The sequence below is a fragment of the Myiozetetes cayanensis genome, unplaced genomic scaffold (genome assembly GCF_022539395.1).
Source record: "Myiozetetes cayanensis isolate MyiCay16 unplaced genomic scaffold, myiCay2020 scf2-11, whole genome shotgun sequence".
NCBI lineage: Eukaryota > Metazoa > Chordata > Aves > Passeriformes > Tyrannidae > Myiozetetes > Myiozetetes cayanensis.
In genome coordinates this window covers 102,688,086-102,703,004 of record NW_026087411.1, presented here as the reverse complement: position 1 = coordinate 102,703,004, position 14,919 = coordinate 102,688,086, and the positions used below count along the sequence as shown (strand labels likewise).

General features: G+C 37.3%; 1 protein-coding gene across 1 annotated transcript in view; it reads left to right on the top strand.

Annotated features, from left to right (window-relative positions):
- The window catches only part of NBAS (NBAS subunit of NRZ tethering complex), a 161,043-nt gene that overhangs the window by 108,957 nt on the left and 37,167 nt on the right, over nt 1-14,919 (top strand). The window contains exons 45-47 of the mRNA XM_050316580.1: nt 4,930-5,148; nt 5,411-5,613; nt 14,780-14,869. Of these exons, the coding sequence (XP_050172537.1) occupies nt 4,930-5,148; nt 5,411-5,613; nt 14,780-14,869 (512 nt within the window). The remainder of the gene's footprint in view (nt 1-4,929; nt 5,149-5,410; nt 5,614-14,779; nt 14,870-14,919) is intronic.

Genomic DNA, 14,919 nt, shown 5'->3' with positions numbered 1-14,919 from the left:
TCTGTAACGTTAAGAATACAGTATTTGTGTGTATGGAGCAGATTTCTCCCTATATGGGAGATATTCCAAATATTCATTGGAACTACTGCTTACATTTTTGCATTCATTTTAAGTCTGTCATCTTTTTTCCCAGCAGCTCTGTTTGCTTTTAAATAATACTGCTGTCATAGATTCTTAATTATAGTAATGATCATATCAACTTTTTGTCATGATGATTTCCCGTTATTCCCCTTTCTGTGATCTTTGTGAAGCATTTTAGGTAATTTGGGGATGTTTTTTATTCTTTGGTTGTAAGCATTTTGTTCATCGTGCTGAGAGTCAGTTATGTCTCCGAAGAACCATCTGTTTCAGAGCTCATAGGGCATTGCCCTGATGTTTTTTTTGATTAACAGTACTCTGGGAAAAAAGTCCAACACAACCACAACAGTCTGAAAACAGTCTTTTTTAATCATTGTGTTTTCATTGCTGGGCACACACTACAAATGGAGATTGACACAGTACGTTAATTAGGAAGAAAAGGCTACAGGTTTAGATAGCAAAAGCAGAGTAAAAAGCGGTTGTATCATCAGTGAAGTCTTCTGTAGAGAAAGAGAAGCTGAAATTTTCTTTATATGAGCTCTTCCTCACAGCATTCCATAGACTCAACCACATTCGTTCAGGCTATGGCTGACAACATTTTTTTATCTTTACTCTTCCATCTCTTATAACTTCTCTTCCAACTTCTGATGGAAAAAAAGAACTTTGCTTGCAACTTAATGTTTCAAGTTGAAATGTTGACTTACTTTCTCTGAGTCAGTAATGCTTTTTTGACAGGTGTGGACTGGGAACCTGTTACAACTGGATATTAACCTGAATAATTTTCTTGACTTTAATGACTTTAAATGCCTTTTAAGATAATTGTATAAATAGCTCAGCTTAAAAAAAAAAACAACTCAAAATAATGTTCATTATCTTTTGTCTGTCTGATTGACTTCTTAAAGCTGAATAAAACACTTAAGGAAAACGACAGGTCATGACATTGCCTGAAGGTGTACAAGAAATGTGTTAATAGTGTTCTTATGTAGTGACTGCATTCAGATGTTACTTTCTGAATTACTTGTCTTCTTTTTATCACTTTTTATCACTGTGCTTCAGTTCAGGTGGTTTGTCTTGTCTGACCTTGTTTTCTTCATGGATATTTGACAGTACTTCCTTTTTTAGTATCAGTATGAGATACTTTTTTCTGCCTTTCATTTATAGAGTTATTTTACTCAAATCTGCTTCAAGACCGCATAATAGGAAACTTCATCAATAATATATTTTCTTTAATTGGTTCCTTACAAACATTAAAACTTTTTCACTGATTTCCAGATGAATTGTGCAGGGTAAGGTAGGGGTGGAGTTAACTTTCATCATAATCAGCCTCAGTGGGGCTGTGCTTTGGGTTTGTAACTAAAACAGTGTTGATATCGCACCATCTTGGCTCTTGCTGAGCACTGCTTGCACAGTGTCAAGGCTTTTTTTTGCAACACCTCAGCCCTGAGTAGCCTGCAGGTGGGCAAAAAGCAGGCAGGCACAGGACACAGCCAGGACAACTGACCTGGGCTGGCCAAAGGTGCATTCTGTCTCATGTAATGTCATGCTCAGTGGTAACAAGGAGGTTGTGTTCCACGATAGTTGTTGCTTGGAGAAGGGCTGTGCATTGCCCTGCTTGTGGGAGGTGGTCAGTGATTACCTTGGCTTCTTCATTTCTTTCCTTCATGTGTTAAATTATCTTTATCCTGCTTTTGCTCTTCTTTTTCTCTCCCCCTGTGGGAACTGGGAACCAACTTTTGTTATTCCATAGCTGTTTAACTTGCTTCTGAGTTAACTAAAGTAATTGTTTTCCATTCTAGTATATCTGGTTGGGTTACGGCTCCACAACATTTGGTTAGTGTCATATGTAAAGCTGGGGTCAAAAGCAGTGTGGGCAGCAGTTCAAGAGAGGTGTGTCTGCCCCTCTGCTCTGCCCTGGTGAGACTCACCTGCAATGCTGCATCCAGCTCTGGGGTGCCCAGCACAGGAAGGGCATTGACCTGTTGGAGTGAGTCTAGAGGAGGGCCACCAAGATGATTAGAGGAGTGGAGCACCTCTCCTAAAAGAAAAGGCTGAGGGAATTAAGATTTTTCGTCCTGGAGAAGAGAAAGCTGTGGGGTGATGTAACTGTGACCTTCCAGTACCTGATGGGAACCTAAAAGAAAGATGGGGAGAAACTGTATACAAGGGCATGTAGTGACAGGACAAGGGAGAATGGCTTCAAACTGGAAGAGAGTAGGTTTAAATTGGACATTAATAAGAAATTCTTTACCGTGAGGGTGGTCAGGCAGTGGAACAGGTTGACCAGAGAAGCTGTAACTGCCCCATCCCTGAAGTGTTCATGACCAGGTTGGATGGGGGGCTTGCAGTAACCTGGTCTAGCGGAAGAAATCCCTGTCCATGGCAGGGATATTGGAAAGAGATGATCTTTAAGGTCCCTTCCAACCCAGGCTATTCTGTGATTCTGTGATTTAGTGGCAGATATGGAAACTGGACCTTACCATTCCATCTGAACACCATGAAAGATTTTTCACTAGGAGGGTGACTGATCACCGGCACACATGGCACAGAGAGGTTGTAGTCTCAAATATTGTAGTTATTCAATGTGGTCCTTGGCAAGAGGCTCTAGGTGGCTCTGTTTGAGTAGGCATTTGGACCAGATGCCCTCTGGAGGTCCCTTCCAAGCATTCTGTTTCAGCATTGCTGGGATCTCAGGTTTCTGTGGCCTTAAAAGGAGGGGAGCTGGTTCCATAATCTCGAAGTTGCATGTTAATCAGTGGGCAATAAGAGTAGAAACGTCAACATCTTCATGTCCAAGTGAATGCTACTTGAACAGTACTTTATTAATAAATACTTCTATGTTCTGAGGAGAATGGGCTTATGAGATGAGTTTTTACCCTGAGGAATGAAATCTGTTGAGCTGAAATAGTATGTGATGTTCTTTGGTTTGAAAAGAGATTTTTAGGATTTTTCATTACACATTATAGCCTATAGATTTAAAAATCTTTTTAAACTGTAAAAGCTTTTTAAAAATAAAACTTCACATGCAAACAAAGCATGAACTAGCCCCTAAGCTACACTTTTTTTATCACTGGGTATGATACCAAATCTCATTACTGAAGCTGACTAGAAGAATAGAGGATAGCAATTCGTGTTTTGGAATAAAATAACCAGAGAAATGATAGTTGATAGAGCTGCATTTTGGCACTATGCAAATGTGAATGCTAAATTAAAATAGTCTTGGGAAGAACCTGTATTCTTTTTTTTTCTCTTTTTTTTTTTTCTGAATACTTTATTCTGTATATGCTTATGGCATTATGACTTCTAAACTGGCAGTATATTGACACCGTTCTCTCGGATATAAGTTAGATGGAATACGTAAGAGAGATGCAAAAGACAAACAATTTAATTGCATTTTGAAGACTAGAAGAGGAAAAATGAAATATATAGCTGCTTTCATCTTTTATCATGTTTACAAAATGGATATATAAATTCAGCTGTGGTTGTTACATTTTAATGTGGTGTGGAGGTTATTACCTTTTCTTTGCTTATAGTAAAGCCTGATGCCGAGACTTTGTTCGAAGTAACAAACTCAATTACTTTGGGAGGGAATGGAACAGTTTGCAGCTGAAGGGTAAAATACCCTCTGTATTGTGTTAATACTGGCAAGTTTTCTTAACTCTTACAATAATGTCCCCACATTTTGCTTTTATCATTAAAAATGTCCAGTAAACCATTACTGTGGTTCATAGTAATGGCACAAAAAAACCCAGGAGTAAATCCTACATCTTTCACTTCTGGCTTTTTTTTTTTTGTGGGGGAGAGGTGGGATGTATATAAACTGTAAAACTTTCCACTAAATAATCCTTATCAAGCTTTTTATGGCTTTGTAAGTAGCTAGTTTAATTAATGATGTAAACATCTGTTGGACTTTGGTATGAACAATGCTATAGCAGTTTAATTGCCCTCTTCTGTGGTAATTCATCCTCTTTCCTATTCACTGTGTCTACAGATTCAAGTTTTATTTTCTATTTCTTGCATATTTCAACTTGAAAATCAAAGTTGTTTATATATCTTTGTTCAGTATTGCAGTAACTAAAACACCTGATTTTAAAAGTACTTAATGTTTTGGGTTTAGATTGCAAGCATCCTTAAAACTGTGCTCAAAGTTACAAATGAACAAATTATACATGAATTTCTAAAATCATATTTTAGACTTTTTTTTGGACTTACAGCTGAAACTATGCCTTTCCTGAAATAAGAAAGTCAGACTGTCTTGTTTCAGTTTAATACCTAGATACATCTAGTTGTACAGGTCTTTAAAAATAGTAAGTTGCTGTTTTGTATAACTTGGGCTTTAAATATGTTCATTTAAAAGTTGTAGACCTCCTCCTGTTTGGTTTTGTTGTGGTTTTTTTTTTCTTTTTTTTTTTTTCCTTATGATTATAGTCTTAGGGATATATTTTAAACAGGGAGGTAAATGTGACAAAACTAACCTTAAGTGAGTTTTCAGTTAATCTTATAAAGTGATCCTTGGACATCGCTCAATGCAGAATTAAAAATCAAAGATTATAAGGTAACAGTCTACAAAAGTAATAAATGTTATTAGGAGAAGAAGTTTCCTAATATGTAGTAATGGTTTACAATGAACAAGAGTCAATATCAGTAAAAGGGAGGACAGTAGAAGAAAGTAATGGAATACTGATAATTTTTAAATAAATGACAAATAAGAGATAAAGTTGTTTCATTAAATACTTCATTTAATTTTATGCTGTGTTGTGGAACAGTGGAGCCACCTGACCTCTAGGCACTGCTGTAATACAAATAGTAGCACATGGGTGATGAATGAATAAATAATTGATCAATCTTTTTCAGCTGTCAGTTGAAACCAGGATAGAAGTGACTAAAAAGGCTATTAAGGCAGTCAAACATCTTTCTGAGAAATCAAGAAAAAAAACTTCTGAGGATGACGTGAAAGATGAGGAAAATCCATCTGTTGCTTATGGAGAAACTCTGAATCACTTGCAGCAATCTCTTGCTCATCTGGAAACACTCACTCACAGTTTTATCACTTACTTGAAAAACAGTGAACAGGTAATAATTACTGATCAAATGCTCGTTTTGAGTGTTACCATGACTAGCAATGATAGATATCATTCTTCTGTCATATTTTATTAATATTTTCTACTTTTGATTTTGTTGACCTGGTTTTTGAAAATTCACTTCCATCAATCTCTTCTTTTTCTCAGTATATGTTAATTCTTAGCAGAAAGGAAGATTCTGATACGACCCTCTAAATAAGCAGGTCTTAGTGATTATTAACACTAACTAGTGTTCAAAAATTATCTGTTTACAGGATACACTACAGAAGTATGCCTATTTATATGATTTGTCGAGGTCAGACAAAGAAAAAATCCATGAGCAAGCAGTAGCTATGTGTATGGATGGTCAACCCCTGGACATGATACAGCAGTTGTTACAAGTGGCTGTTGGAGATCTAGGTCTTTCTCCTAAGGATGTTGTCCAATGTGCTATTAAAAATATTGTAGGTACATTAAGGTAAGCACACTTCCTCAGTTTAGCCCAAAAATCTTTCTTCAGGGTTTTTGGAGGGTTTATTTTAGTTGGTTGGGTTGGCATGTTGGTTTGTTGTGGGTTTTGTTCAGTTGGTTTGGTTTGTTTATTAGTTGTGAAGACTTACTTGCTTTCAGTGTTTGGATTTTGCAGAAAATTAAGCAGCAACAGGTGAGTTCTTGGATTGCTTATGCTCCTATTTACCCGTAATTTCATATTTAGGCAGTTACGTTTCTCTGAGTTTGGGAAGCTGGGACAGTCCGAACAAATTAAACAGAACTCATCCTGTTCACTGGAACATGCTTTTTTACATCAAAAGTGTTGGCTTTACGATATTGTTCCATTATGTGTGTACACTTATGAATTTTCGGAAAATTTACAACTGCACATAATTCTTACCCCTTAAACAGAGTTAAAAGGTATTTTTGTTGGAAACGGTGGGTAACTCATGCAGGCATTTGGGTAGCAGAGGCCTAGCAATGGCTGTTGCATGTCCTACCAGTAGTAGCACAGTTTTCATCTTCAAAATAACTTGCTGAGGCATTTCTGGGAGCTGTCTTTTCATATTGTTTGGTTTGTTTTTTATTTGCAAGGTTTTGAAAGATGTGTTTATTTGTCATTTAAAAAAAGACTACATTTTTCTTCTTTGTTCTTGTAGATAGTGCTTCTTAGAGTTTTTGATCTTCTTCCATCTCCCTCTGTGTCATACCCTACTTCCATATGAAAGAGCAAATAAGAGCACTTTATTCTTTTGCAGCATTTAAAATAACAGTGATACCCTAAAAACCCCCAACCTCCTAACTACGTGGAGAGAAACAAGTTTCTAATGTGAGGAAGGGGATTGCTTTGCTCAACTCTTCCACTTCTGTCATTGTTACTGGTTTTTGCTGTTACTGCCATCATACTATAAGCAATCCTACATTCTGTACCATAAGGAGATTCTTTTGAGATCTGGGCAAGACCTGGATGATGCAAAGGAACATGAAATGCAATTGGTTCTGAGCATCTTAATCTTGTTAGCAGTGAGTATAAAGTTTGCATTAACAACAACCTTTTTAATGTAATGTATTCTTTATAGTCTTGCTTCCAAATTATAGTTCTAACACTTGAGAGAAGCATTGAAAACTTTGTAGTCGTGGTTCTGTAAACATGATATTGGTTTTTAACCAAGGTTTAGGATATGTGGAAGTCCACAGATTTTTGTAGCAAGATAAGAGTAACCTGTCAAGGAATTGGCATCATTCTAACCCCTGTGTTAGTGCAGTGGGATCTGTGTGTCTGTCTTGATGTTCTCTGTCAGAACAGCTTAACCAAAGAGCACACTCAGTCCCACTGGTGCTGTCTAGAACTCAGATGCAAAATTCTTAAGACAGGAAGCAGACAATGAAGTTCATCTACATCCCTGTCTGTATTTGTGTTCTCAGGATGAAGAACACCTGAGATTTTTGTTTTACCATCATTATTGACAAACTGTCAATGAGCTCTTAAGAATCCATCTGTCTGTGATACTCTTTTTCCTTCAGAGCATCATAAGAAGTGTTCAGTATGGGTTTTTTCTGCAGTCAAGTGAAATTAATTCATCAGGGATTTTTTTTTCATTTGAGAAACCCTTCATGGATTTCATATTGCTGGGTGCTACCTGTTGTCTTTTCCTGACTGGAAGTGTTGTACTGAATATTCCAAATGAAGTGTCACTGTATCTTTAATGTAGTGTTCAGTAGAATTATTGTCATATTTTTATAATGGAGGCAAGGCGAGATATTTTTATATCATCCATTATAAATGAGCAGATACTTCTCATTGAACTATTCATACGAGACTCTGTCCTGAAGTATTTCTATATGCAGTAAGTATGAAAGAGTGTTCTGCTGTTAGGTGGCTGCTAAACACTGTTCAGTACTTCTAAGACCAGTTTAGACAGATAAAACTTTGAGAATTTATCCTGTTGTTCTGGATGCAGAAAAATTACGTGGGCAGGATGATCTGAATGCACATACCACAAATAGGAAAATAAGTCTAGCATGGAAAATTATCTATGGCTCTACTTTTTCTTCCGCATGTACGTGTGTATTACAGCAGATTGAAGTGCCACAGACCAAAAGAAGGCAGCTTGTCAAATTGTTTGCAGTCCTCTTTGGCAGAAAATTGATTTCTCCTGTCACTCAGTTTAAGAGTATTCTCAGCATCCTCAGTGATGGTAGAGCTTTTGCACAGCAACAGAAGTAATATTGTCTTTCTTGTCTTTCTTCTTTGTCCATTTGAAGAAGAATAATTTGACTTTAGATTATAACTGTCCTGCTGTTTCTGACTAGCAGTGTGATGTATCTGGATATAAACCTCACAAAGTCCAGTTATTTCTACTATAATGAGTGTCATTAACATGCAGAGTGTGAGAAACCTATCAAAATTCTCTTTTCTACTCTGCTTCTTATCAACATTTTTCTGAGAACTGAATTGTTTGTTCTTCATATGCATTACAAGGCTGGAATAACTGCATGTTCATTTAAAGTTCCGGACAGAGACCATGACCAATAACTCCTATGCAGCACTTCACTGGAAAGAAGAGAATGACTGTCTGTCCTGTAGATAAAACTATAGTGGCAGAGATGGGAAGATAAGCTGGAAGCTTCAATTAAAATGATTTGGTATGTGATGTGACCTAATGTGGTCAGTAGAAATAATTCTGCCCCCACTCTCCCACTTCTTTGAGAAGACAGAGAAGGGAGAAATAATTTCATATCATTCTGTACTATGGAATGTTTGTCTACTGCAGTGATAAAGACCATGAAGTGAAAATCTAGCATAAAATACAATAGCAAATACTTGAGATAATATCTTCCCTATGATGACATTCAGAAAGAGGGTAATACTATAAAGTAGCATCACACTAAATATAGGGAGCAATTAAAAGAAAAGTTGTTGCTTAACATCTCTTAAGCCTGCTGGTATTAATGTAGTTCCTGTGAATAAAACTGAATTCATCTCTGTCCTAGGCTCATATGTTAGCTTTCAAGCTATAACAAAAATTAAAACATATTAACCCCATTTTATTTAATACCTGCATTTCTGCAATTAAAGAAGTAGTCTTACCTGTGTACCCAGAATGGCAAACTCTTAATAAACACAACATTTCAAGGGAAAACTCCCCTGGTTTATTTACTGGAGCTTCGGTATGTTATACGGTGTGGTTATTTCATACAATAGTTCTGAAAGAGATGATGTTGGAAAATTCCTTCTTTGACAATTAACCTTCAGAGTAGCAGTTATAAGGTTTTAACATAGAACTTGGATTTTTTTTATAGCTATGGTGATACGGAGTATAATTAAGGTATCAAAAAAATAAGTGAAACAAGCTTGTGAAAAGTTATGGTAGTGTCAGTGATTTGCCTGAAAGTTAAGGATCAGTCCACCACTTCTGTGGTTTGAAAATATGCATCTTTTCTTTCAGTTGCATAACTATCTGCCCTTCAAGCACAGTAAAATATATTTCGTTATTAGTATATTTAGTGACTATTTCAGAAGAACCTCCTAGAAAGTGGTATCTTTATGAAAGCTTAAGTTACTTTTTGGCTTAATTTTTCAACAGTGTACAATATGACAGGCTTAAAAACTCTGACACCTTCTCAGAAACAGCCTTCTTGTGAACTATAACTTAGTTATTTGCCTAATATCAGGAGCCTATCTTGTAATTTTTAGAGAAGTGTTGTCCTCCAGCCCTGTTAACTACTTTTATTTTACTTGCCTCTCGAGTTCTGGCACAGAAAACTCAGCACAGAAAATCTTGAATTGGTATGTGTAAAATGTCTCCAGCAGAGCATATCTGCACATTTTGCATGACACATGTATTGGGCATTTACTTGTTTACCTATGGATACAGCAACTATAAATAAAAATCAGTTGCCTCTTCAGTAGAAATCACGAACTTCTCAAAAAACAAAACCCACAAAATATATTGTCAACTATGGATGTCTGATTAGACTTACCTAAGACTCAATTTAATTCCTTGCCTAAGACTGCTCACATAATATATAGGAGACATCCCATGATCCATGGCTGTAGGCATGTTCATGGCTGGTAAGTCAGGGAAGACAGTTGTCTGTCAAAAACATTCTGGTCCCCTTCATTTGCTTCTCCTACAGTTCTTCTCTTAGGTGTCCATGTGGATATAGTGTTTTGTGAAATTTTGGAAGTATTCACAAGGCAGTGAGCAGGAAAGGTTTGGTGAAATTTTGAGTTCTTGTTTAATGCCCAGTGTTTTGTGAAGAAGATAAATCCAACTTTGTTAGAAAGAGTAGCTAACTTAAAAGGGAAAAGAAAAAATCAGATTTTTTACTGTCTTACCTCACATCAGCTGGGGTCATATAGAGTAATTTTGTAGCTTGTGTATAATAATTTCATAGTATTTTAGATGGAAATGAGGGGTTTCCATTATGACTTTTTCCCCCCCAGTTTTGAATGATCACACTATCAGTATGTTATTTTCCTTATTTTCCTCATATTTAAGTAAGAGAAAACACAATCAGAAAGAGGAAAATAAAGCTGGAGTATTTTCAATTAATACAGTAATTAGATTAAAAAATTTAGATGAAATTAATTTTTTTTCCTTTCAAGTGTTCTTTGTACTTTATTCTGTTTGAGGAATGTGATTAAATATGCATCACCTTTTCTGAAGCTGAACTGAAATCAAAATAAGCCTTTATCAGTGTAATTACATCAAGCTCATACCTCGAAGTTTTGAGGTGAGCACTGAATCCTGTTCTGTTGTTTAAAACATGCATGAAATAGCTTATAATTTGTGTGGAAGACTAATCCTTCATTAATTATATTTGTTTCTGTTAGTAGCTGCTTCTTTTTAATCATTAATTATTAAGAAAAGAACAAGGCAACAGTCTGTGGAAACTTGACAGGATTATTTGTCTCATGAGCTGTCATCTCTTTTTAGCTTCTTTAGCCATTAGGCAGTAAAGGCAGTATTAAGCTTAAAAAAATGCTAGCTTTCGATCTTCCTTCTAGTTTTATTTTTAAAATACTTTCTTATTGTAGAAAACTGTAACTTACTGCTTAGATTAACCTTTCTTCTCCTTTCCATCTTAGTAGGAGAGTACCTGTCTGTGTATGACAAACTTGAAGCTTTCTGTAAATGTTAATAAATCTGTTGTTCTTAGGAACTGACTTCACAGATATATTGTCTGATACTCTGCTTTTGGAATCAGGGATTTTCTGGTTTTGGAAATGCCTATTAACTTCTGCAGAGATTTGTCTCTTGACCTGGGTTACTGTGAGGAGCTCAGAGCCTGGCTGTGACAGCAGCTAAAAACTTTCATTTCTGATTAGAGGGATGAAGGATTTTTGAAGAGCAAGTGTTAGGACTGTCCAGAACTGATCTCCAAAATCAAGGATATATCAAAATAGAAGGTTTGCTTATCGGGCTCCTTTAATATGGCAGTTGTTTATGTACACTAAAGATAACTTAGAGTAAGTAGAGCACTAAGATTTCCATTTCTGTATACTGTAGGATCATACAACAGTTTGATTATCTAATCCAAATAATCTAATACATCTAAGATCATCTAATCCAAATCCCCTGCAATGATCAGGGACATTTTCAACTGGATCAGGTTGCTGAGAGATCTGTCCAACCTGGCCTGGAATGTTTCCGGGGATGGGGTATCCACCACCTCTCTGGGCAACCCATGCCAGTGTCTCACCAAGCTCATTGTAAAAAAGTTTTTCCTTATATGTACTCTGAATTAACCCTCTCTTAGTTTAAAACCATTATCCCATGTGCTGTAGCAACAGGTGCTGTTAAAAAGTCTGTCAATATCTTTCTTATAAGCTCCCTTTAACTACTGAAGGGCTACAAATGTCCTACTTGTTTCTATTTCAATAGTCATTCTCTTCTTAGGGTGCAATTTTTGTAAGTATTCTGGTTTTCTTTGGATATGCCATGTTAGTACCCTTTGTTGGTGTATTTTTATTACAAACGTAATTGAAAAAAAAAGCACAAAAAAACAATACAGGAAAAATTTAAATCTGGCCTGTAAGCACTAACAAAGTGGCTTATAAAGGAACAGAAATGAAATGTCTTATATCTGACTTCACTCTGGGAACATACCTTGAATTTTCTTAGCTTTTTTTATTTCTAAAGAAGTTTGAACCATCTCCTAATGCCTGTAGCCAGTTGCATAAAATGATTACTTGAATACTGCTGTGCTTTGTACCATTTTCACACTTCTGCCCTAAAGGTGTAGTTTTTTTTTAATTTTCCGTAACAGAGCATGCAAATCTGTTAAGTCTCCTTTTCTGTGAAAATACTTTTTTTTTGTTCAGAATGAATTTTTTCTTATGTATTTTGATGAAAATGGATTTTATCTCTTGGACACACATCATGTCTCTTTGGGAGTGTAAAATCCTGAATATTTCTGTACTGTTCTTTGCTATAAATTATAATTTGATTGTTTCCAAGTATTCTGAAGATGTTTAGGAAAATATCTAGATTTTAACTTGACTTTTTAAAAATTTATTTAGTTGGCACATGATAGTATTGGTACTAAGAACAGCATTTCCATTAGACATATGTAACTATTTTTTGAGAAGAAGCCTGGTGGTAGGAGCTTTCTACTTGTATTTTGAACTTATGAGTTGTGTTGGGTTTGTGTGGGCAGGTTTTGGTAGCGCAAGGGCTGCAGGGGTGGCTTTCTATGAGGAGCTTCCAAGAAGCCTCCCCCATGTCCAGCAGGGCCAGTGCCAGCTGGCTCCAGGATGGACCTGCTGCTGACCAAGGCTGAGCCCATCAGCCGATGGTAGTAACAGTTCTGTGGTAACACATTTAAGAAGGAAAAAATGTTACTGTGCAGAACTAATTGTGGCCAGAGAAGACAGGAGTGAGAACATGTGAGAGCAACAACCCTGCAGACACCAAGGTCGGTGCAGAAGGAGGAGGAGGAGGAGGTGCTCCGGACACCAGAGCTGAGGTTCCCCCACAGCCTGTACTGCAGACCATGGTGAGGCAGCTGTGCCCCTGCAGCCCAGGGACGACCACAGGGATGTAGAGATTCCACCTGCAGCCCAGGGAGGATCCATGCTGGAGCAGATGGTTCCCTAAAGGAGGCTGTGACCCTGGGGGATGCCCAGGCTGGAGCAGGGTCCTGGCAGGGACCTGCTAACCCTTGGAGAGAGGAGTCCATGCTGGAGCAGGTTTTCCTGGTAGGACTTGCGACCCTGTGGGAGACTGAGAACAGTGTGCCTGAAGGACTGCACCCCGTACAAAGGGACCCACATTGGAGCAGTTTGTGGAGAACTGTTGCTGGTGGGATGGACTCATGTTGGAGAAGGTTGTGGAGGACTGCCCTCCCATGCGAGGGGACCCCATGGGGAGTAGGGGAAGGAATCTTCCCTGAGCAGCAGCAGGAACAACCTGTGATGAACTGATCATAATCCCCATTCCCCACCTCCCTGCTCCACTGTGAGGGAGGGAGGTAGTGACTGAGAGGAAGGGAGGGATGGGGGGGAGGGTGTTTTTAAGATTTCTTTTACTTCTGATTATTCTACTCTGATTTAGTTAGTAGTAAATTCAGTTAATATCCCTAAGTCATGTCGGTTTTGCCCGTGACGGCATTCAGTGAATGGTCTTCCCTGTCCTTAGCTTATCAAACCTCCATTGTATTTTCTCTTTCCTGTCCACTTGTGGAGGGGAGTGATGGAGCAGCTTTGGTGGGTGCCTGGTGTTCAGCCAGTGTCAACCCACTACAGAAGTGCATGATAACAGTATAAATTGAATATACTCAGTTTTCATCATGCAGTAAATCATCTTGAATTTATTCTGAGTGGAGTCACATCTTGGTTTTAAATCTAGTGTTGTTCACTGAAGTGCATTAAGATAAAAATAGAAAAATTGAAAGTTCTGAATGCAGGAAGACGTTGAAGGTCATAAAAATTCAGGTTTCTATGCCTTATAGTATAATCATTTTTAGGAAATATTTATCTAACTCAATATTTGTAATAAATTACAAAATGGTAAACGTTCTGTAGCTCCTGACTAAAAGATTGTGGAATATTGCAGCTATTTTTACACATTACTATCAGCTATATACTGTATTTTGGCTTTAGTGCAGTCAGGGTAGGCTGGGCATGCATTCATTGTTGGTAAGAGTACATATAAGAAGAGGTTGACATTTTTAGTGGCAAAAGAACTTTGATATGGTGATGAGCTATAGAGCAAATGCACTTTTTCTCTGGATTTTTTTGAGTCATCTGGGGTAACACAGGAACTATTTGCCTACCCTTCTCTCTCTGTAATGTAGCATTGACAAACTAAGATAGGCAAAAGTGTTATTTTTCTAGTTTTATCCAGGCATCGCTGCCACTGCAGTGGTTTCCATGGACAGACCCTGTGTGCTTTGTTGGATTACCAGTGCAAAATCTCTCCCTCTCTCAGCACCAAATCTGTTTGTTTTATTGAAAATCTTAGCAGAAAATGTCATTTTCATTGGATTATAACCAAAGCTTGCTTTCCTACTGGAGTGGTTTTGGGGTTTTTGTTTGGTTGGTTGTTGGTTATTCCCCCCCCTCCCCAGTTTTTACGATGTTTCCACCAGTGGAAGAAAACTGTATTTGTAACTGGAATGTCTGACGGGAGCACGATGGACATTTTTCTATTCCTGCATGTGCATAATGGATGCTGTTTTGTGGCTGGCTTGACCCCAGAGAAATCTGCTGAATCAGGACATAGGATACTGTTGCCTCAGGTTACAGTCAAGTTGATTTAAGCCAAGAGAGATATTGCAAGATGATTTGGAAGGAAAAGATGGTGACACTTATGTATAACCTTGATTCTCTTTAGTTGATATTGGTGAGATCTCTAAGGTAGTGAGATTACATTATATATTTTGCTGACCCAATCTGTGTTAGAAGCACTAAACTTTAACTATTCTTTTTCTCTCAAGTTTCATTTAAATATTTGTAGTATTTTTTCCCACTCTTTCCTTGTTACTCTTTGCATTATTTTGACATAAAAATAAACATACTAGTTAAGCAGTGAAAGTGAAAAATTGTTATAATTGTTGAACAATTCATATAAATCCTGCAGATACATGAAATGAGATATAATATGAAGGACCACTTTAATGGTAACTTTGTCTTTCCTTAACAGTGGAAGTGGCGATTCATCTACAATATTGAAAGATCCACTTGGAATCCTAGAAGGCATAATTTCTGCAGTGCATGCAAGTGTTGAGAAAGGGTAAGAGCTTCCTGTATGGATTCTGTGGTTAAGACTTTGAATATGGATGA